The 24,048-nt window shown below is 36.5% G+C and overlaps 1 protein-coding gene across 3 annotated transcripts in view; it reads right to left on the bottom strand.

The window, feature by feature from the left end:
- The window catches only part of Prr16 (proline rich 16), a 280,715-nt gene that overhangs the window by 88,244 nt on the left and 168,423 nt on the right, over nucleotides 1–24,048 (bottom strand). For 2 of the 3 annotated variants that reach the window (XM_051163110.1, XM_051163111.1), the window contains one exon: nucleotides 20,739–22,452. In XM_051163110.1, coding sequence (XP_051019067.1) covers nucleotides 21,697–22,452 — 756 coding nt within the window. In that variant the 3' untranslated portion in view covers nucleotides 20,739–21,696. Of the gene's footprint in view, nucleotides 1–20,738; nucleotides 22,453–24,048 lie in introns of those variants that run through there. The other variant, XR_007832454.1, reaches the window with a different exon arrangement.

The raw sequence follows: 24,048 nt of genomic DNA, 5'->3' as shown, positions 1-24,048 counted from the left end.
ATGCATTTCTACTTACAAACTATGCAAATATATAAAGATATATACAACTGCCAATCCAACTAGTCTGTTTTAGGTAAACAAATTTAAAATCTTGTCTAAAGCTTCTGAGAGTAAGCAACCAATATCTGATTTGACTTAAGACCCGCTCCACAAGATGGCACCCATAATCAACACTGCTAGGGTGACCCAGAACCGGAGACTACACAGCCCAGGGACCTAGGGTGAAACCAAATACTATTGCTCTACTAAAGGAATGTAGCTATAAAATGACCCTTGATGACATTCTGCTATAATCATAGATCAGTGCCTTCTTCAGCCATCATCAGAAAAGCTTCCATCTCTAGCAGATGGGAACAAATACAGAAGGCCACAGCCAGATAATATGCAGAGAGTGAGAGACCTTGCACCACTCAGCCCTAAATGGAATATCTTCATCAAATCCTTCTTAGGCTCAGGGAGCTATGCAGAAGAGGGGGCAACAAGAGTATAAGAGCCAGAGGGAGTGGAACACACTGTAAAAACAAGGTCTCCTAAATTACCATGATCAATGCACACTTGAACTCACAGGGACTGAGGCAACATGAACAGGGCCTGCATAAATGTACACTAGATGGGGTCCTCGAGCTGAAAGGAGAAGTGGGTACATGACCCATTTCCTAACCCAGAGGCTGTCTCCAGTTAATAACAACTTGCAAAGGAAAAGTTAGCTTCCTCCAAGGGACTCTCACTGGAAAAACAAACTACTCTTAAGTGTAAGCTGCACATCCAACTGTAGACGGCCAACAGAAAACAAATTCAATAGCTTAAGAGCTTCCTTGTCTCATAAAGTGATGACAGGGCTTTTTCCCCTTAAATTTAACTTTTTTCAGTTTTTCTCACTTTACAAGTTCTTTTTGTATATGTTATTGCTTCTATTTTAGTGTTTTTGGGGAATTCCTGAATGTGCAAATATATATGCATATATATATATATATATATATATATATATATGTATATATATATATGTATATATATTAGTATATATAATAGCATATATATACAGATATGTTTTTTGACTTTTCTGGGGCTCTTTCCTTCTGTTTGTTTTGTCCTATTCTGGTGTTCTTATTTTTAATTTATCTTATTATACATTATTATTATTTTTATAAAACCTTTTTATTTTCAAATGAGAAATAAATGATCTGTATGGGAGATGGGGAGGAACTAGGAGGAGTAGAGGGAGGGCAAACTATAATCAGGCTAAATTATATGGAAAATCTTTTTCAGTCAAAGAAAAAAAGGAAAGGAAAGGAAATTCCAAAATTTCAAAGATCCCTATTGATTTTGGACTCCACTGTTTACATACAACATTAACCAACTAATAACAAAATATTGTAAACAATTTATCTTTTCATTTCATTTCTTATCTCCTTCAAATTCAGGTTTAAAAAGGCTCTATTTTTTAAAATGCATTTTTCTTTCCCTCCTTTTGTCATGAAAGAACAAGTAAGTTATACAAAGTTGTTTGGAAATACTGATGCTTCTTGGTTTAAGAAAGGAAATTCCATTACAAATAGAAAGTACGCAGTTGTGAAATTCGTCAATGCTTAGCAAACTGGACAAGGCCACACATTAGGAATTGGCACAGAAGCATAGTACAGAAAAGTGGCTGGGGGTTGTGACTTACTCTTAATGCCTAGTATCCCAAGGATAGAAACATCATAAGTCAGGGCAGGCTATATCTAAATATCTTGAGCAATTTCTTTAAATCTTAAGACACACTACACATCCATAATATATTACATAAGCAAAGTTTTTCTCTGAAATTTGAAATCATAGTTTTCATGTATTTTATCTTTGCAATATTTAATGATAAGCACAAGAATGAAGGTTTTGTAGATTTTAGCATTTTGTTGAGATTCATTTCAATGTGGCCAAACAGGTTAATGTAAAACCAGTTAAAAAAAAAAAAAAAAAAAAAAAAAAAAAAAAAAAACAGAAACAGAAACTTGCTTTATATTTAGGGACTGAAGGGATTCTCAGGATATATGTAAATCAAAGTGCTGATTTTTCAGATGATCCCAAGTTTTAAAATATAATATTAAAATAGTATCTTCATTCTTAAAAAATGACTAAATTGGTTAACTACAAACGATTTCTATTTAATACAGAGGTTGCAAATGTTCTCAAGCTTTGCTCTGTGTCACACGAGAAGGGTCCATAAAGGTAAGTGTGTGCATTGTCTGTTTCAGGAATCACCTTAAAAATGATGCTGAGTAGGGTAGTTCAGTGGGAAGCCTTATTTTCAAGACATAAATTGAGAGAATATTAGCAGCAAGACCACAGACCAGGTGGCACTCTATCTGAAGAGAGGCACAGCACAGGCCCCAGGGTGATATGAGAATCAACACTCAAGCAGATGCACGTGAGAAAGTCATATCCCACTCTCCACTCAACTGTGGAGAATGTTCACACCATTGGCTAGATCTGGCTAGGGGTTTAAAGTTTACTGCCTGTATTGTCCTTGGCTGGTGCCTTAGTTTGAGCGGGACCCCAGGCCCAAATTTGCCTATCATAATGTTCTACTTGTAGGTTTCTAGGACCCTCTGGATCCTTCTACTTTGCTATTCTCCCATGCTTCTCTCATCTAGAGTCCCAATAGGATGTCCTCCCCTCTGTCCCAGTTTCCTTGTAAGTGAAGGCTTTCATGGGACATGCCCCTTGGGCTAGTATGCAGATATAAGTGAGTATATACCATTTGATTCTTTCTGCTTCTGGGTTAACTCACTCATTATGATCATTTCTCGCTCAATCCATTTATCCACAAATTTCGGGAATTCCTTGTTTTTAATAGCTGAGTGGCACTCAGAGGAAGGATAGCAGGTTACCAAGAAGAGACTTGATACCCTATGAGCATATAGAGGGGGAGGTAATCCCCCTCAGGAACAGTCATAGGGGAGGGGAATAAGGGAAAAACGGGAGGGAGAGAAGAATGGGAGGATACAAGGGATGGGATAACCATTGAGATGTAACAAGAATAAATTAATAAAAAAATAATAATTTGTTTAAAAAAATAAAAATATTGATTGAAAAAAAAGACAGATGCACTATACTAATTTGGAACCATATCTAAAAGTTCAATACATTTTGAATAGAGCACTTACACATGTAAATATGAGACAGAGTCTTGTATTTAAATGCAGACACACACACACACACACACACACACACACACACGCACAAAACCTCAAAGTAAATTCTGAAGGCATGATGAGGTAATGTAAAGTTTCTGCTCTTCTGAATCTCTGTGGAAGTCCTGGAACAATTTGTAGATAAATAGCTTAGAATGATATGTGCTAGGAGAGATCATTTTAATTAAATGACACTTTAAACCAAATGTGCTCACTAATATTCAGACACCTTGTATAATTCCATTCCCTCAAATTCTTTTTTTTTAAAAAACCTAATATTTGTCATGCAAATTTAGTTCAACTTTGACTTTTTTTTTTCAATCTAGGGTAGAGCTGTGAAACAGGTAGGTTTAATGTAATTCAACTCACAATTACATTTTTTATATTGCCTACAGTCCTAGAACCTCTCTTCTCATTAAATCACAGATATATCATTTACATTTTCCTTTTATTTCCTCAATAATAAGGACCTTTTCAGCTTTTTTTCTGACTGAAATTTGCTAGAACATTGACATTTTCAAGTAATGACACTTTGAGATAATTTCCTGCCAGATAGCATAAGGAAACTGCTTCCTCACAATTAAAATCCAGCTAAGAACTCCTTGACTTGCCTTGCAACTATTCTAAAGGGAGCAACCTCTTCATTAGGAGAACGGGAAGTAAACACCATTCTCTTGAAATGTTGAGATAAACAACTGATAACTATATCTAAAGCTCTTGAATGGAATTCTCTAAGCTTCTGATGAGTTACAGCAAAAACAGAAGCTTTTTTTTAAACTTTCTTTCAAGCATCATAAACTAGAAAAAATAATGATATAACACTGACTACATTAAAAAGAATTTATAGCAAACGGTGGAATGAGAAAGTTGAAGCTAGGAACTGTGTTGATACTAAATTTAAAAAGAATTTTCATGAGTTCTGTGGTGTCTTTACTTTCATCAGAAAAACTAAGAACTGAAATGAATGACTATTATTTGGTGACTGAAAACTCAAGACGTTATTCAAGTGAAAATATGTCAAATTTCTGGTGGCCACTGATTCTGTGCCTGGCTCCTAAGCCTCTCTTTACAGCCTTCCCCAGGGAGCTGAGACAGTTCAAGTCTACACAGATGTCATGCATCTGCCCCGCCCCCGCAGGCAAGGCCACATCCCTTGTCTTTCAGATTCCCAGGCAGAGCTTTTACACCTTGCTTCTCTTCCAGTTTAAGGAGAGAATAAACTGTCATTTCTAGGTATTATTTTCTTTATCACAAATATCATAGAGCTATTTCACAACATCATATTGTTTTGTATTTGTCCTTTTAAAAAAGACTTATTTTTATGTTATAAGTACACTTTTTTTTTTTTTTTTTTTTTTTGCCTAATTGTATGTATGTACACCTATTGCATGCCTGAGGAGGTCAGGCCAGAAGAAGACATCTGACCTCCTAGAACATTCTGATAGACAGTGGTGAGCCATGTGGGTGCTGGGAACCTAATTTGAGTGCCCTGTAAAAACAGCAAGTGCACCCAACTGCTGAATCATCTCTCCTGGCCAGCTTTTGTATTCCTAATAAACTGTTAGTACGAATAAGAAAGTGAACAGATGAGCAGGTTAGATGGTTCTTTGTGTTCTAAAGTTGTGTCGGTCAATGAGACAATCTTGACTGGGACAACGTATTTGCATACAGGAGTCTTCTCATCTCAAAGGACCTGACAGCTTTGGGCAAAGACTCCAGAACTTGTGTAGGACAAGCCATCTACTCTAGTCTTACATGTTTTATGTAAAACTGAATTTCAGCGGGAAAAGTACTGGCTTTGCACCAGATGAGAATCAGAGCTGAATTCTGATGCTATCTTTGAATTGCTGGGAAAAGTAGGGGAAGCTACCTTAACTGGTTCAGGCTCAGCTCCTTAGGAATAACAAGGGGACTTATAGCCAACACTGGGGTGATCAAGAGGCCATTAACATTCCTGTAAATGTTACAGGGGTGTCTTCCACATTTGGCCTGGATCATCATTTCTTGTACACTTAGTTTAGGAAACCTCAATTGTAAGCTTCTGTTCCTTGGATATCTATTTCTCACGTCAAGGGTCAGTTTCTTTTTCCAAAGGGAATAATCAAGAAGCAGTGTTCATTTCTCAGTTTCTCCATACCTTAGGAGCTGAAAGGCTAATTAGCAGTTAGTAAACAAAGATGCCCTAAGCACCTTGACTGACCATCTTGCCTAGAAGCTGAAAACCCACTGGCTTTTCACTTCAGCAGAGTTGATTTTAATTTTTCTTCCTTACAGAAATAATGGTATCCCTACACCTTAACTACGCATGAAGAAGGCTCCCTTAGACAGTTCAAAGAATTACTTAAGAAAGGCTGGAGAGTTACATATGAAACACTCAGCTCAGCATGTACTGACTTCTCAGGCAAAGTTGCCTTTTCTTCCCGCACCCTTTCAAAGCACGGACCTCTGTATTCACAGCCACGATGATTCTGACATGCCTCTGCTCCGTGATCAGGTGCTGTGTTTCTGATATGACATTTTTGAACATAAAATAAATAAAATCCATTATGTTTTGCGTATTGTTTGGGTTTATGTTTTAAAGACAGACAGAAGCAAGGGACATTATAGCAAATCTGCTTCTGGTATCTGTTGAGCTGGCTCGAGGGGTCTGCATGCCACTCACTAGAAGAGCTGGGACTTTAACAGCCACATGCTAGCCAGACTCCTGAAGTCCAGAGTCTCAGATGACAATCATCAGCACACCCCACCCCAACACACACACACAGTACAAGGACCATGTCCCCATAGCAAAACTTCCTCCTGAAACCGATGAAATTGTGAGGCAAGTGACTCTCTAAACTTCATCACATCAGAAAGCATGAGGTGATATATAAATTCTTCCATTTCACTGTAGTCTGAGTGTTCTCTGTAGTTCAACCAAAAATCCCAGTGTAGTGGGTCTTTGAGTACAAAAGGATAAAATGTAAGTAATGGTCCTTTCAGTGCTATGAATAGGGAAATGATGTTTTTCCTTTTTACTCCTGCTGGAATCCTTTGCAAGGGCTTTTGGCTGCATTTTTATGCCCATTTTAATTACAGTACATTTCTCTGAACTTTTCTCCATGTTGGCTAAGAAAGAGTGGGGAAGGAAAAAATGTAAAATTTCTCTAATTAGCTTTGTTCTTAGGTGACACTTCGCATTGTGCAGTAAGTAATCAGTGGAACACTGGCATCTTTTGGAGAATTTGTTTTAAATTATGGCGTGTTATGTTTCTTTCTCGATTCATGTTATCCCTTTGCAGTTACTATACATTTATTATCTGGATATATCTCTTTGATAAGAGGAAAAAGAATTATGTGCCAAGGAAATAATACAATGGGAGTTTCTTATCTGGAGTAAACTGGATTCCAGCACTAGCACCGGAAAAACATGTCAGTACAGCAATTATCACAGTGTCAGAGGAGAGCACTGTGAAATGCTCACAGCATAGTTATCTGTAGTTTTTAATATATAATTTGAATCTCTTAACTGATCATCATGTTCTTAATTGTTTCTTTCTCGATCATCAAAATATAACCTTGACTGCCTTAGTTAGAGCATAAAAATAAAAGAATAAAGAAAAGTTTGAAGTTTGTTAAAGGTAGTGTGGAAAAAACAAGCAATGACAAAAGAGCATAATTAGTTGAAAATATCATGTAGAAAATGCCAAGAAGAATGTAATGCTTTTTCCTAACAAGAAAAATTATTTCCTCTGCCTTAGAATAAAAATGAAAAAGACAAGGAGATAGTTAATATTTGTTAAAGCACATAAGAATGTACCAAGATATACAATCTTACTATAAATAACCACCACTGCTGAAAGGGCAATTTCATCTGAGGTTATGCAGATTGTTGGATTTCTAACGATGTCAAGTTATTATATTTGATATTTTAACTACAGCGTTAGTAAAGGCAAATAAAGCTATTAGCAATGGCATGAGTGGTGGCACATGTCAGTAATTCTCAAACTTAGAGGCAGATGCATGAAGATGACTGCAAATTCTGGGCTAGCCTGATCTACTTAACAAATTCCAGATTAGTCAGGAGTACAAAAGAGCACCTTGTCTCAAAAAAAAAAAAAAAAAAAAAAAGTCTGTGCAGTAGTAGAAATTAAAATCATGCTCTCTCTGATCCAATTAGCACAGCATCTTTATACAAACCTGCATCTTTCAAATGACTGATGGTGTCAGTTTTTCTATCCCCTGAAGACCCAAGCTCTTCTGCTATGACATATCTAAGGTCCAGCATTACTGAGGAACTCCACTGTACCGCACTACTAGCTCAGAGTCAAGACATCGCATATCTTGTCCCACCTCCTTCAGTATTTTTTTTTTTTTTTCTTCTCTGTGAAGCTGTTTTCACTATGGTGAGCAGAAAAGACTCTAGGACATTGTGTGTGTTCTCTTAAGAGGAAGTATTTGCATATTACTTGGTTTCTGTGTTTGAATTATGACAGCAGATAAGGACACACACACACACACACACACACACACACACACACCTTTGTTTGCTTCCCTAAACTCCGCTGCATCAAGGGGACCCAATTCATTTTAGAAAAGCTCTCAAATACCTATAGGTGGTATCACAAAATCCAATCCCATCTCCCTGTTCTTTAAGGGATTACTGTGTATCAAGCCATCAGCTACTATTTGTATCTACCTTGGCTTACAAGAAATCCAAAGCAAACTTCCCTTATTGCATGGATTAGGAAATGTAAGAGAACTAACCTTTACAGCTTCAAGCTAGGTAAATGTCACACCTTTAAACTTTTAATAGGAAAGCTTTCATGCAGGAAGTCTAGGACAGAAAAATCTTTCAAAATTATTTTCCCAAACATTGCAAGGGGCAATGCATTAATGGAAAGCAAAGAAAAAGTCATGAGAACAGGAAATGGCAGCCAATAAATCACTTTACACCTGATTGAGCATTGCATTCTGTGACTTCAGTCAACAAATATATACATCCCAGTAGCTGTTAGCTCCTCGTTGAAGGATCTGGACTCAGTGCCCTGGAGAATGTGATTTGCACTGTATAAGAAACAAAGCATTGGGTTTCAGGTCACTAGGTTTAAAAAAAATAAACATAATAAACATGAGTATTATAACTGTTCAAAATTAACATATTTTTCTCAGAAAGGAGAGAACTGATATAGCTTTGTGTGGTTTATTCCATTAAGTGGATGTATTTAACACAATTTAAGAATACCATTGGTACAATTCCAGCTTTGACTTCTATTTGCATATTTTATTTTATGCTTAAGCAGACACTAAGAGTGTCTCATCTTCATTATCATAGAGATTTAGATGGAGTGGAGGATGCAATGGTTCTTAAATACATGCAATAGAATTGATAAATATAAGCCAAAATGAATTTATGTATCAGACTGTCTCTCAATAATCATGCTTATCAGCTAAACTCATCTCTTGGAAATCTACATTAGTTCAAAGTAGTGAAAAAAATCTTCAAAATTTTGAAAAGGATAAAAAATGCTTTTAATGTACATCTCAGTGGTAAAAGTATGGGAAACCCATAGATATTAAATTTTTAATATTTTAAAATGTATATTTAATCAGAAGATTATGACATCATTTTCCCCTTCCTTTTCTCCCTCAACTCCTCCCATATACCTACGTTGCTTCCTTTCACATTCATGGTCTCTTGTTTTTTAATTATTATGTATTTATGCTTACACATAAAAATACAACCTGCTTAGTCAATTTAGTGTTATTTGAGTGCATTTAATTTCAGGGAATATTTTTAAAATATGTCTGGGGAAAATGGGGGGGGGGAGGAATGGGAGGATACAAGGGATGGGATAAACATTGAGATGTAACAAGAATAAATTAATAAAAAAAATTTAAAAAAAAAAGATTTATTTTAATACTTATCTATATGTCTGCGTGTAGGTATGTACCTATGCATGTAGGAACCTGTGGAGGCCAGTTGAGGCTGTCAGATCCCCTGAAGTGGGAGTTAAGTGTCAGTTGTAAGTCATCCTACATGAATGCTTGGAAAGGAATCTGGATTCTCTGCGGGACCCGTATGCATTTTTAACGCTGAGCCCTCTCTACAGCCCTTATTTATCTTTTAAATTGACAGCCATAGCTTATGTATTTTGGAATATCTATGTGTAATGCAATGAAAAACTAATTGGAGCTGGCCACTATAAGCCTTACCTTACTTTTTATGTATTTTTGTCCTGACATTTCATTTTAAAAATGATTAATATAAATACTCTCAGAATTGTTTAACACTTTCTGTATATGTGACCACACTTTATGCTATTGGCTCAAATTTTGTCCCTTGTTCTATAAAGATTTTGTTTCTAACTTACCTGTCGGCAGTGATCTTATCATCAGTGCTGGTGGCTTTAAATTTAAAGGGTTATATTTCTTATAAAATGAGAAATCTAATATTTTAGGACATGAACTTGTACAAGTTTGTTTAGCCTAAATGAAGGTCAAATTGCAACCTATTAACTAAGGCTCTTGGATTTACTATTCTTCAGTTCCTTAAACTCCAACGCAATATGATAAATATCATATTTGGCAACTCTGCTAACGAGAAAAGAAATTGTTTTAAAACTTCTAGTTATTGTGTGCTCTCTCTCTCTGTTTCTGTCTCTGTCTCTCTGTCTCTCTTTGTCTCTGTCTCTCTCTTTGTCTCTCTCCCTGTTTCTCTCTCTTTGTCTCTCTCCCTGTTTCTCTCTCTCTCTCTGTCTCTCTCTCTCTCTCTCTCTCTCTCTCTCTCTCTCTCTCTCTCTCTCTCTCTCTCTCTCTCTCTGTGTGTGTGTGTGTGTTCATGAGTATTTGAGCATGTGCCTGAATATGTTTCCAAAATATATCATATATGTTGGTCATGGTACGGTAGTCGGGAGACAACTTGAGAGAGAATTTGTTTTCTAGTGCTGTGGGCCCTGGAAACCTAACTCAAGTTCTCAGGATGGAGGCAAGCATCTTTACCTGTTAGCATGACGTAACTTAGAATAACCTGGAAAGAGTCTAAAAGATGAATTGTGTACAACTTGTTGACCTGCAACATGTACGTGGGGTATTATCTGAAATACGTGAATGAAGTAGAAAGACTTACCCACTGTGGGTAGCACCATTCCCAGGTGAGGAAATGTATGCTATAAATATATTGTATACATGTATGAAATGACCAAATAATAATTTTATGAATCTAGAAAGTGAGCTGATGAAGAACATGCATGCATGCATAAACTTATTGTTCTTTGACATGATTACGGATGTAACATGACTACCTATTTCAAACTTCTCATCTATGATGGATTCTAACCTGGAACTTTGAACTAACAGAAATCTTTAACTTCTACCTTGATTCTGTCAGGGTATTTATTACAACAACCAAAAAGGAAACTAGTACACCATCTTGCCCGAACAAGAAATAATTCCCTGAAAATCAATTAAACAAAAAACATGTTTTTCATAGATATTTTAAAAATTATTTATTACTTAATGAATATGACTATTTTGTCTCACATATGTCTGTGTGTCCTGTGTGGCTGTTACAGATACAGGCCAGAAGAGAGCACTGGACCTCTTGGTACTGAAGTCAAAGCTGTCTGTGAGTTGTATGTAGTGGTGGAAATCAAACCTGGGTCCTCTGAAGGAGCAGTTAGTGCCATTAACTGCTGAGCAGTCTTTTCAGGACCCTGTGATAAACACTTTTGTGTTCAATATTTTTGTGGATGAAATTTTGCCGGTTACAAATCCTTCTTCACAGGCATTGCTTTTTATGGGTTTTAAGTGAGTAAGATATTCAAATCAATGACAAAATTATACAGAACAGGATCTACAGAACAAGAGCATCATTTTATGATGGGGTCATATGGTTAAAGAGGATGCTACAATAGAAAGTGAGTAAGGTATGAAAGAGGTGAGCAATTAAGCTCCTCAATGGAGCAATATTAGTACCATTCACTGCATTATACCTTTTTACTCCAGAATTTCAAATTCTCTTTTTATGTCACCTGGGTTCCATGATGCCTTTTCTTGAGATCCTTTCCTGCCCATGAACTGTTACTGGCTTCCTGACTTCTATGGGCACTCCAATTTAGATTTACATATCTAAAGTACAAAACTCACATCCACATGTGACAGAGAATGTGCAACAGTTGACATTTGTCTTACTGTCTGCATTACCTCACTCAGTTGTAATTATTTCTAGTTATATCCACTTACCCACAGATTTTAGAATTTATAATCTAGGCTGTTTACAATTCCTTTTATGAACCGAGCAGTTGTGACTTGGATGCACAAGTTCTCTACAAGTGTGTAGAATCCTTTGAGGATATGCCCAAGAGTGATATAACTGGATCATGTGGTAGACTTCAAGATTTTTAAGGAGCCTCCATACTGAGTAGGAAAGGGAAAGCTAACATCAAAGGCCTTTGAAAAAGCCATATGAAGCATATCAAGATAGAGCTTTTAAATATATATATATATATATATATATATATATATATATATATATACATGCATACATAAAAATAGCTTAAATGACATTATCTTATAACAAGGGAACAATGTCCCTCTTAAACATCATGGAATTCAAATAAAAAGCCCAGTGCCAGGAAAAGGGTACCTTTTGTAGTGTAGTCACTGGGTTCCTAGATTCCACTCAAACATTACAGGCTAATGCTGTTGCTCTTGCTTACTTTCTGGAACCTTCTTAAGCTTCCATGAAGATCACACATACTTGAGTCAAAGAAATATGGAGAAATCAAGTTATCTCTGACTGGGAAGCTTCTCCCGTACTGGCTGGCTCTCATAGTTCTGAAAGGTGATATGTACATTCTCAGAGGAGAAAAGTCACTATCAATCTTAACAACATGTGAACCCTTAAGGTTACAACAATCTTTGGCCTAGCAAGATATATCCATTGGTTCAACAGTGGTGTGAATGTTATGGGAAAAAAATAACCACTTTTGGATTAGATTTAAGACCTTCTACACAAGATGGAACTCATCCATGGCACTGTGATCAGGGCCAAGAACTTATGGCTAGTTAGGCATAAGCCTCAGTGAAAAGCCTAATACTATGATTTTACTGAGTGGACATAGGATTAAACCAACTCTTGACAACTTACCATTATTTATACCTGTATATAAATGTATCTCCTCACAATCAACACACAGGCTTCCTTTTGCAGAACTTAGTGATTAGAGAACCCACAACTGGTCAACATAAAGAGAGGAAGACATAACAGAGAGTTCAGACCTGAAGGGACATCCGGATAGGACCACTTTCCTCAAAGCTCCAGGATCAATATGGAAGAGGGCGTGGGAATATTATCAGAACAAGAGGCAGTGGTTGAATGCAGCCCACAGTATTTTCTGGATATGTGAAGTTGCACATATTAACTCACAGAAGTTGCGATAACAAGTACAAGGCATACATAAGTCAAGCACAAAATAAAACCCAACATGCAGCACAGAGATGGACAGGAAGTCAAAACCTGAGCTTAGGAGCCATTGATAATGGATGGCAGCTGGGACAGTGAGAATCAACTATTTTTAAGGATGTGTCCACTAAGAGGCTGGCTGCAATGCAATAGACTACCCTTCACCCACTCAGTGAAGTTTTGTTTTGTTTTGGTGTTTAAGAGCACAAAGAAGGGGAGACAGAAAAGAAATAGAAAATGAGAGAATACTGTATAGACTTTATCAAAGCACATTCTATGCCTATGTGAAATTCTCAAACTAAGGAAAAGTTAGCCTGGAAAAGTTGTTAGAACTGGGAAACTGAGTGAAGGATTTTAAAGAGCAGATAATTCTAAACCATAAGCATTTCCGTATTATGATTAAATGATGAAAGAAATTTTTCTTTTTCAGGGGTTGAAAGAATAGAGCAGAGACACATGGACAAGAGATCAGTTACCAGGCAGGTGGCAAAGTTAATGATCTGGAGGGAAAGGACTGAAATGGGAGTCATCTCTGTGCATTAGTTCTATGGTGAGTTTACATGGTAAAACTCAACAAGAATTTAGGTGACTTGCAATTGTGGGAAGAAATGAAGAGGCCAGCGCATCTGAAATGTGAAATGGGGATGATCAGATGAATTACTGAGAGATCATAAAAAGCACTGTGCTAAAACTATAGACCTTCTAGGACAGGCATGGTGGGTGGGGTATGCCTGCTATCCTAGCACTCTGGAGGCAGAGGCTAGAACACTGCAAGCTGGAGGCCAGCCTTGTCTATAGTCATGATTCATTACACCAGCCCACAAAAGGACTTCTTTTTGTGTATTTTAGATGTTAAGCCAAATAGTGTCATCATGTGAAAAAACTCGGAAGTTTTAAAAAGGCAACATAAACTGAAGTTGAAAATACTCCATATTTTTTCATGAATGGTGATTTGAATTAAGAGAAAATAAGTCTATTAGATGATCATTGTATGAGGTCACGTTATGACCTATTTTGGCACAGGTCCCACTCATTGTGAAAGGTATGCCACTGAAATCTTCATTCACATTTATTAGCAAATTTGACAAAATGAATATTTTATATCATGTCATATATTTATATATATGCCTTTAACACAAGCATAGATTGTTTCTTTTAGACAATCATTCGGTGGTTCCACCTCTTATTTGAACAAATATTTTTAGAAGATGCATAGAGGGTGTATGGCATTAGACTTTGGTTACTCTGAAAGTTCTATGCCAAATGGTTCTACACATGTTTATATTGCATATTATCATAAGCAATTAAACCTAAGACACTCTTTTTATACCAGTTACAGTTTATGTTATTGTTGAATTTTCCTGATTTCTATCACATTCATTCTCTGACTTGTTAATTCACAATGTGTAATAAGCTAAAAGTTAGACTTCTTCATGTGATCTGTCAATGTTGATAGGAAATAATTGGGGTTACTCAGTAATAGTGACAACTAGAAGAGTATTCCAGTAAAGTAATCACATGTAAATAAGATGATTAAAAATGTCACTAGCATTTATTTAGTAAATACAAATAAATCTACCAGATTAGAACAGAACATGAGTTACTTGACAGGAATCACAGATTAATGACAACAGTTTGTATTTATTTGCTGTTTTATTACTGCTAAAGTGCTTTTTATACACATTAAATAATTAGGGCCTAATGTAAACACGTTAGCAGATGGCGCATTCAGATGATGACTACAAAGAAATTTGTTAAGGCATAAAGTAGTAGTGGAGGATGAATGCTTTTTAAGTATTTATATCCTAAGAAATAAAGTGTATGGAAATATATAACAGAAGGAGTAAATGCAGTGCTAAGATGTTGAGGAGGAATGGGCAAAGCAAGACAGTAAGTATCATTACAGTGCTGTGACTACAAGAAAAACATAAGCTGGAAAAGAATGGGAGCTGAGCAAGCAACATGGAAGACGTGTCTGAGCTGAGTGGCATGTGCATACCATTTCTATCAGCACAGAGGCTTTCATTCCATACTGTCTGAAAAACTGCAGTGTAGATATCAATTAGCTATGATGCCATCCATAGTCTAAACAGCTCTAATCTACAGGACGCTATTAAAGCTTGGAATGAACAGGGGTGTCAATCTGGGTTAGAACCCTTTTTAGCATGTTTAAGTCCCAGGTTGCACTTCTTTCAAAACTTCTTCGTTAGAAAGGGTGGGAGAGATGGAGAGAGAGAGAGTGGGAGAGAGAGGGGGATGGAGGGAGGTAGAGAGGGAAAGAGAGAGAGAGAGAGAGAGAGAGAGAGAGAGAGAGAGAGAGAGAGAGAGAGAGTGAGTAATTTGGTGATTCTGTGTGTTCAACAGCCCTGAAGTTTCAGGCCTTGCTGAACCTTGAAGCTGCTTCATGCATTTTTCATTTCAGCAACAATGTCGATGAAATTACTGAAGCTTATACCTTAGCATGTGTTGATGCAATTATAGTTTCCTTCTGCTGCCACCATTCTTTTGCTTTATAAAACACAATTAGATGAGTACAGTCAGGCTAAGAATACAAAGTAGGACCATTATTTTCGTTGTTTATTTATGCATTTTCCCAGGTGTTTATTACTGAGGATTGAACCATGGCTTCTGGTATGACGAGCACACACCAATGAGCAATATCCCCAGCCTTTCCTGCCTTCATTTCAAAGCAAGCCTCAGATCTGGTCAAATCATTTGATACAGCATGCTCTTAGGTTTTGAGGGAAAAAAATGTGATTAAAATCTAGAATTCTGTTTTCAAATTCATGTTTTATAATAATATATTTTCATTCTGAATCACATTAAATATACACATGTCACAATTTATATGACCAGTAACATATATTTCTGGAGTAAGGTTGCACGCCTTTCTAACTATTTTATATTCATTAGTACTAACGTGGTCAAATAAGGTTATGCATCTTTCAGAGTAAAGTTGTTTGTGTGTGTGTGTTGACATAATGAACTGAACAATTCATTATTTATAAATTTTAAAGCTGACTGGCATTATCCCAGCACTCAGGAGGTTCAAGCAGGAGGACTGATGCAAGTTTAGGGTCAGCCTAGGCTATCGAGTAAATTCTAGGTCTTGGGGATAAAACACTAACAGTCTTTCAAAGGGGGTTTGTAAAAGCAAAATTTAGTAAAGCAATTCTGAACAGTTTACTTAAAAAATTGCCAGGTTGTTGAATAGCCTCAGACAGAATAATAGTGTATTTTGAGACTAAAATAAAATATAAATATCACACACACACACACACACACACACACACACACACATACACACACACGCACACACACACACACGCACACACACACACACACGCACACACACACACACACACACACACACTAACACACACACACACACGTAATTTTCCCTTACTGAGTTTTTAACATGGCTGTTGTCAGGTACATATAATTTTTGACTTCACCCATTATTAAAACAACAAAACACCAAAATTGTGCTGAAATTAAAGCAATAGTACAAAACATAAAAAAGACAGGAATCTATGACTGTCTATAAAGTGATCAGTTTATGCATATTACAAACACATCATTCCTTGGAAATAGTGGTCGCCATGATGGGTTCACACGACCAGTGTTACTAGCGATATATTGTGTCTTCAGTTCAGCCTTCTTTGGCTGTCGCTACCCTAGAAGATGAAACTTGGATCTTCATAGCCTATTTTCTATATGGCGGCTGTTGGCATAGACACATGAGCAGTTGTTCTCAGCCTTCCTCATGCTGAGCCCCTTTACTTCAGTTCCTCATGTTATGGTGGCCATCCCCCTTCCCCCGCCAACCATACAATTCCTTTGTTGCTACTTCATAACTATAATTTAGCTACTGCTATGAATCATAATGTAAGTATCTGATATTCAGGGTATTAGATAAATGACCACTGTGAAATGGTGGTTTGAACCCTAAAAAGTTTGTGACTCATAGCTTGAGAGCTACTGTACTAGTGTTATTTGCTCTATAGTGGAATGGAAACTTAGACACTCTTAGCTAATTCAGAAATACACTATTTTTCTCAGTGTATTTTATCAACAATTCTCTAAACAAGTTTTAGGAAGTAATGAATTTGGTTTCAACAGATTATCTATGAGCAATGCATAACCAATGCTGTGGGAGTGAATGTGGGCTGTGGGAAAGTGCATCTGCCTTACAATTTTATCATTTGACCAAAAAGAACTCTAACATCTTACATACCAGATTTCTAGCATCATCGTTTACCTATATATAAAATTAAATAATGACAATGTCTAAGGTATCAAGATGTTATACAGACAACATGATATGATGAATGAAAAAATATGTACAAAATATTTCTTGAAGAGCATTCAGCAGTAAATAAGTCCCTTAGAGTGTTTGGTATCACTCTTGCTTTCAAGAACTGGTACTCACTCTACACACACACACACACACACACACACACACACACACACACATTTTATTTATTTGGTCCACTCCACTTTGATGTTATAAGAATTAACAATTATGATTTATGATTGTAAAACATTATATCTATTGTCTTATAACTCTCATTAGAGGTTCTATCACACTGGTTCCTTAAAGGTTCCATTGTGAGCCAGTGTTATTTTAGTTTTCAGGGTCAAAGTTAAGTAGATGAAATTCACAAAGGAAACACTAAAGAATAAAGTGCCTCACCTAGGGTCAACAGCTTGAATACTGTAGAATCAGTATTCTTAGAAGAAAGAATCATAACAATAGTGTCTGAACTTAAAGGAAGAACTGGGAGGTGACACTGTGTCATTATAAATGAGAAAAGGAAGCTTGCAATATTCAGGGACTCATTCCATTTAACTGGTGGCTAAACTGTCTGAAATCCTTTTTTATATCCTGTAAAGATCAAACACATTAAGAATGTCAAAACACCATTAGGTAGCCCTTTTCAAACATCAAAATAAGTTCTAAGAATAAAGAAAAGTTGTGCAGTGCTGAAGCCTGTGAAGAAAACAATTAAATGATGTTGTTTGAAGATGAAAACGCTTGAAGAGCCAACATAAAAATGCCCAGAGAAAAACACTCCCCCCAGAAGAGACAGAAAAGATAAACTGAAGTGCCTCAAATGGAGCGCCACCCACATAATCACAGCTTCAGGAGGGTGAAGCTAACTGCTGTGTGTGCCTCAACACTGCCATGTGCCTTAACAATTGCCTATCATTAGTTCAGAATCATGCAAGTTGAATGACTCTAAAACTCTGCAATGTTTACTCTGAATACTTAATTGTAGTGCCACAGCTACACATTGACCCCGGGAATGCCATATGATTTTATGATAATGCCTGGTAATTGTCATAGCCCAAGCACTTTACCTAATTATGTGATACAACTTTTTAAAAACTCCATTGATCATAAATCATTTCCTCACTTAGAAACCATCAGTATTTTAGCAAATTAAATTGTAGTGCAATTACGGGAAAATATGTTATTATGAAAGAATAAGGAAAAAACCCAGAAGTTTCAGGATCATTATGAGTCTCAGGCACATATAGTCTGCAGAAATATGTATGGGCAAGAAATGACTCCTGTTTGACTGCATGCAACTAAATACTCAGAATTTGTTCACAGAATGCACATCAAAAAAAGAGTCTTAACTCAATTATACAGATATAAGGCTTTGAATAGCTTCATACTCCTCAAAGGAAAGTAGCTCTCAGCCTTCCTAACACTGTGGCCCTCATGCTATGGTGCCCCCCAAACCATAAAATTATTTTGGTGAAACTTCATAATTTAAATTACTATTATGAATTTTAATGCAAATATCTGATATGTAGGATATTTGATAGGGGATCACCAGAGGTGTGTGACCTATTTGATAAGAACCTCTACCGTAGGTCATGGCTGGTGCCATAAAAAATTGGTCTTCTTCCTTTATTCTTTGAACAACAGCAATGAAGTGAATATTATGTTTCAAATCTATGTGTTTTATTAGGTCAGTTAAACCACCTCTGCTGCTAAGAAGTTAATTTCTTACCAGCACATTAGTAAGTTAATGAGCAAACATATAAATACGATAACAAATTGGAGAGGGGAAAGTTTTATGGTTTTGTTTATCTTTGTATTTTTTCTAAAAATATTTTAAAAACCTAATTATTCTTAGGTTCAGAATAGTTGAAAAATAGCAGAATGAATCCTGTACTGTTACAAACATTGGGAGGTTAAAAGAATTTTCCTCTATTGTAAACAAAGCTCCCAAATGCATATCCTAACAAGTAGCTGTTTTGAAGAAAATAAGGAAAGCTTTTCCATCTGTGTAAATGCTTCTTTTAGAAAGAGGAAGGACATACTATGTTTCCTATATGTGGAATGGTATATATGTTTCCTATATGTGGAATGGTATGTTGTCTTTCCTAATGATCTGATCCATAATGAGCTGTGAGTCTACTTCAATCTTTCAGTCTTGCAAGCAATGTTGGCTGGTTATAAAATCTGTTCTGCCACAGGTGACATATTAACTATATGTTTCCAGGAAAATATTATGATATTCTATCTTAATTTCATTACACTTTTTATAGGTTTCCATAGGTTCAAAGCATAAGTTCCAGTAAATGTAGCAAAATTATTAAATTCTGCAGATATCATTGGTACAGTATATTTTGTGTTTAAGAAAATTGAAATAACCCATATTTGAAATACACAGTCTTCACATTATCATACTCTTCTTTTTATATTGATTAAAACATAATTTATATAAATCTTATTATATATATATATATATATATATATATATATATATATATATATATATTTCAAGGACCATGAAACTTTTAGTTGAAATTTGACTTGACTTTCTAGTTATTTAGTTATAAATATTCTGATTTAGAAACAAATGTAGTCACAAATTAAACAGACAATGATGGGGAAACTTTGTCTATATTTTGAAGAAGAGAAATGGATTTCTAAGGTTTTTTGGTTTTTGTGTTTGTTTGCTTGGCATAGAAGCCAACATTCTTATTCAAGCAATTTCAGTGACTCTGTTCATTCAATTTGTTTTACTATAAAATTTATCTATTATGTGAATTATTTGTGATACCTTGAGATACAATGCAATTCTTAGACATTGGTATGCCTCAAAATCTGAATCCATATAATAATTGTTAGATCTTAGTATATGTCTATAAAAGAAAGATGGACTAATGAAAGAAAATAAAATCCAGTGTTTTAACACAGGTTGAAGTGAAGGAAGGCACTAATATACTAAATCTAAAAATGTTATTTTACTATGGTAATTTTTGTTTCAAGACAATGCATTTGAGTAAAAAGTTAAGAACACATTATTTTGGTATTCAACGGATCAATCATTTATTTTCCTGGGTGGTATCTCTTAAATACACTGATCATACAGTTAATAAATACCAGATCATTGTCTTTCTTCATTATTGGTTTATATCTTTCCAAAATATTAGATCAGTAAGCTTACATTACCCTCATGTACAACACAAAAAGATAAGTTTGCACAACGAATAAAATTTTAACAGGACATTCTCCGTTATTCATCTATTTTGTTCATTCCATCATTCATTTTAAATAGCATATGCTATGTTCTTGGTGTAATCTTCCCAAAATTCATTGTTGTATTTCAATAGAGAGCTCTTTAAAAGGGCATTCTAAATCATGAGACTACCTCGTGCAGCAGCAAACATTAAAGTTTTTACATTAAAAGGTTAATATTTGAAAAGGTCACTGCACTTTTCAGATCATACAATATACCAATTCCCACCAACTCATGGCCCTCCACTGTTATCTCCTAAAAAACTCTCCCCCCAGGCACTTTATATCACAATGATTTTAGGAGAGATAAATCATTTTCAGCTCCAAGGCCAACCATTACATCCGTCCCAATCAGTGCAATGGATAACTGCTTGATTCATGAGTTGGTAAGTTTTAACTTGGCAAGTATTGCTCAGGGGAAAGACTTGAATTTGATGGTAGAGAGAAAAGATTCTTATATGGGATATGAAAAGAAAAGGAAAAAATAGCAAAACCCCTGACATCTCTCAACTCTGAAGAGAAAAAGGGAAAGGCCATTCCTGGACACCTCCACCTTCCGTCCTACGGATGTGCGTTCTTTTGTGAAATTTGAGATTGCTCTGGTAGATAGAAAGACAAAAACTTCAACCTTTCAATTAACTTGTCTACAATGTGTCCTGTGAGAAGGATGGACAACATCCAAGGCTTTCAACAGTTGGTTCTAGAAGTACCATACTGGAGTTGTATAATTTAAAACTGCTGGAAGAATGTACTTACCACATGGGACATGATATTAATCTAGAAAATGTGATATCCAATCAGTGTCATCTGGTTCAAACTCTAGGACTTGCTTCCCATTTCAGTGAGTGTTAACCTGGAGTTAAAGTAATCTCTACTCCCTTTCAATCCTCAGGAACAATAGGCTTCTCATTATTTACTATTGTTTATTGACATACTTCCAAAGCTCAAAATATTTTATTACACATATAGTTGAACACATGATTCATAATTGTATAGTATAGAAAATAAACTTTTTTTGGTATTGTCCTCAGCATTTCATGATGCAAAACTATTGACAAACATCTTTAGAAAAATAATAAAATAGTCCTTCAGTATTAAAATTCTTATTAAAAAGCATTAGATCAAAGGGAGGATTATGACATCATCAATGCATAGATGAATTAGGCATGAATGAAATGAACTGCCCTGGCTTTATCAACAAATCAAAATACTTGATATCTCCTTTCTTATAATAAATCAAAATACTTGGGATCTGAAGGTCACAGTTTTATATAGGTCAATCGCAAAAAATAAAATGCATTCAGACTTTCTCATTATTCTGCAGTTTCTGATGATGTAACATGTAAAACAATGTACATCCAGGACAGAAGCATCACTCTGCATACTTACCAGGCGATTTTTATGCCATTTTGTTGAATGCAGATTAATATATTTGGGCTTTTTATTGCTTGAGTAGAAAGTGCTCATTACTTAGGATTTTTATGTTTATCATATAGAAAATTAAAAACAAACAAAAAAGTTTTCTTAAATGGCAGACATCACACTGTGGTAGTGGTGGACTTCCTCAGGATGGTCTTCTGGGGTTTTGGTGCAGTGGGAGGAGGCACAGTCGCAGGTGTGGGAGGCGGGAAGCTGTTACTGTGGCTTATTCCCAGTCCTCCATTTTCTAATGGGAAAGTGGGGAGATGAGGTGGAGGAGGGAGCGGAGGGCCTTGGTGAGGAATCTTTCCAGGTGGATGCACTGGTTCACTGTGCAAATGGACCTCCCTATTCTTTATGTTATACCGGGTCTCACAGTCAGGACAGTAGCCGTGGTATTGCACTTTTTCGCTGAACCTTACTCTTTCCCGAGGCCCTGCCTGGGGACTCCTGTCCTTTTCGGGTCTGTGCATTAGAGACTGCAACGGAGCCTTGTCCAAGTTACTATTGGGTATGCAGCAGAGGTCTCCGTTTGGAATTTTGTTTGGTCTACCTGGTAAGCCTCCGTTCCGTAGCAGGGTGCCATTGGTCTTTACAGGATTGACAGTCGGCACCACTCTTGGAGGCTCTTCACACCTCACAGGTGTCAACCTGGGAGGAGGTGGTGGAGGGTTTGGCTTTCTTAGGACCGTGAGGATAGCAGACGGATGTGCGGGAGGTTTAATGAGCGGGGCATTGGCCTGTACTTTGATCTTCTCTATGCTGGAAGCTGTTGTGCCGCTGGAGCTACTGTTCAGAGTGTCTGTTTTGGAGCTGTCAGTCATCTCATCCTCCAGCTGCAGGTCAGATGTCAGGGTATCAATCTGGTCAACCACCTGGTGGAAAGGACAAGGTAATTGTGTTGAGGAGCAACCGGAAGTAAAATGCACACAAAGCAGCTTTGAAATGGTGATCATCACACAGAGTACTGTTTGGTATCATAATATCATAAGCGAAGAACCTAATAGGTTATTTATTTATTTATTTATTGGCTCTTCTATCACCCCCAGAGGCCGAATTCAAATGCAAAATTATGACCAATATTTAATACCAAATATGTGAAACTTCACATCTGCTTAACATTTAGAAAGTTAAATAGTATCACTTCCTTGCTGAAAAATAAGCTGAACAATTTGGATAATGGCTACACTTTTAATTATATGACTGTCCTTTGTTGGCCCCTGACGTGGTTTAAATTAAAATGGCACTCAAAGATCCATCTCTTTGACCTGTGGCCTTGGGAGTAGGGGTGCCTCCATTGGAAGAAGTGTGTCACTAAGTGTGGGCTTTGAAGTCTCAGATGAACAAACCACACCCAGTGTCTGTTTGTCTGTTTGTCTCTGTCTCTGTCTGTCTCTCTGTCTCTGTTTCTCTCCTGTCCTCTTCTCTGTCTGTCTGTCTCCTTTCTCTCTCTCTCTCTCTCTCTCTCTCTCTCTCTCTCTCTCTCTCTCTCTCTCTCTCTCTCTCACACACACACACACACACACATCCTGCTGTCTGCCTGCACTTACTCTCAGCTTCCTCTCCAGCATCATATGGGCCAATGTGCTGCCATGCACCTCACCATGATGATGACGGACTATACCTCTGAACTGTAAGCCAGCTCCAATTAATTATTTCTTTATTAGAGTTGCTTCAGCGTGGTGTCTCTTCCCAGCAATAAAAACCCATATAAGAGAGAAGACACTCCCCATAATATGTTGAGGACAGCTAAATGAGGCCCAGCATAAAATCATTAGTTTATGTAAAATATTTTGTGCTTTCTGTGATTTGATGTTTTTTTACTCCATTATGCAGCTCTTGAGTATGAATTTTGTTTCTGTTGTTGGTGGTGTGTGTGGTTTTTCTTTTGTTTTGCTTCGGTTTGTTTGGGCTTTGTTTTGGTTTTGGTTCTTCAAGATGGAGCCTTGGTTGTCCTGGATTTCCTCAGTAGACTAGGCTGGCCTTGAACTTTGTAGAATACAAAGTTTTGGCTTAATTAAAAAAGTCCTGGCCTAGAACTGCACTGGTAAGTCTAAAAAGCGCTCTAGTCCTTTAACTCCAAATATTTTCCATTTTTATTTTCTTTAATCAAGTATTTTAAGCCTTCTTTTAAACTCTCACAATTCCCATTTACTTTTTGTCACAGAACATTTGTACACAGTAACATTTTTTTTTTTTTTCATGAAATGCCACCCCTACTTGGTCAAATCAATGCCCACAAATATTTAAAAAATTTAGTTCAGGAATCACTCTTCATGCAAAAGTTTCCACTCCTCCCACAACTCTATGTCAAGTGAATATATTGTTTTTATTTTTTTGAGACATGGTTTCTCTGTGTTAATCTAGGCTGCCTTGGACTCACTTTGTAGACTAGGCTAGCCTTGAACTCACAGCGATTCACCTGCCTCTGTCTCCCAAGTACTGGGATTAAAGGCGTGTGCCACCACCAC

The sequence above is a fragment of the Acomys russatus genome, chromosome 20 (genome assembly GCF_903995435.1).
Source record: "Acomys russatus chromosome 20, mAcoRus1.1, whole genome shotgun sequence".
Taxonomy (NCBI): Eukaryota; Metazoa; Chordata; class Mammalia; order Rodentia; family Muridae; genus Acomys; species Acomys russatus.
Note: the sequence above shows the minus strand (reverse complement) of the source record. Positions and strands in the feature narration are given on the sequence as shown.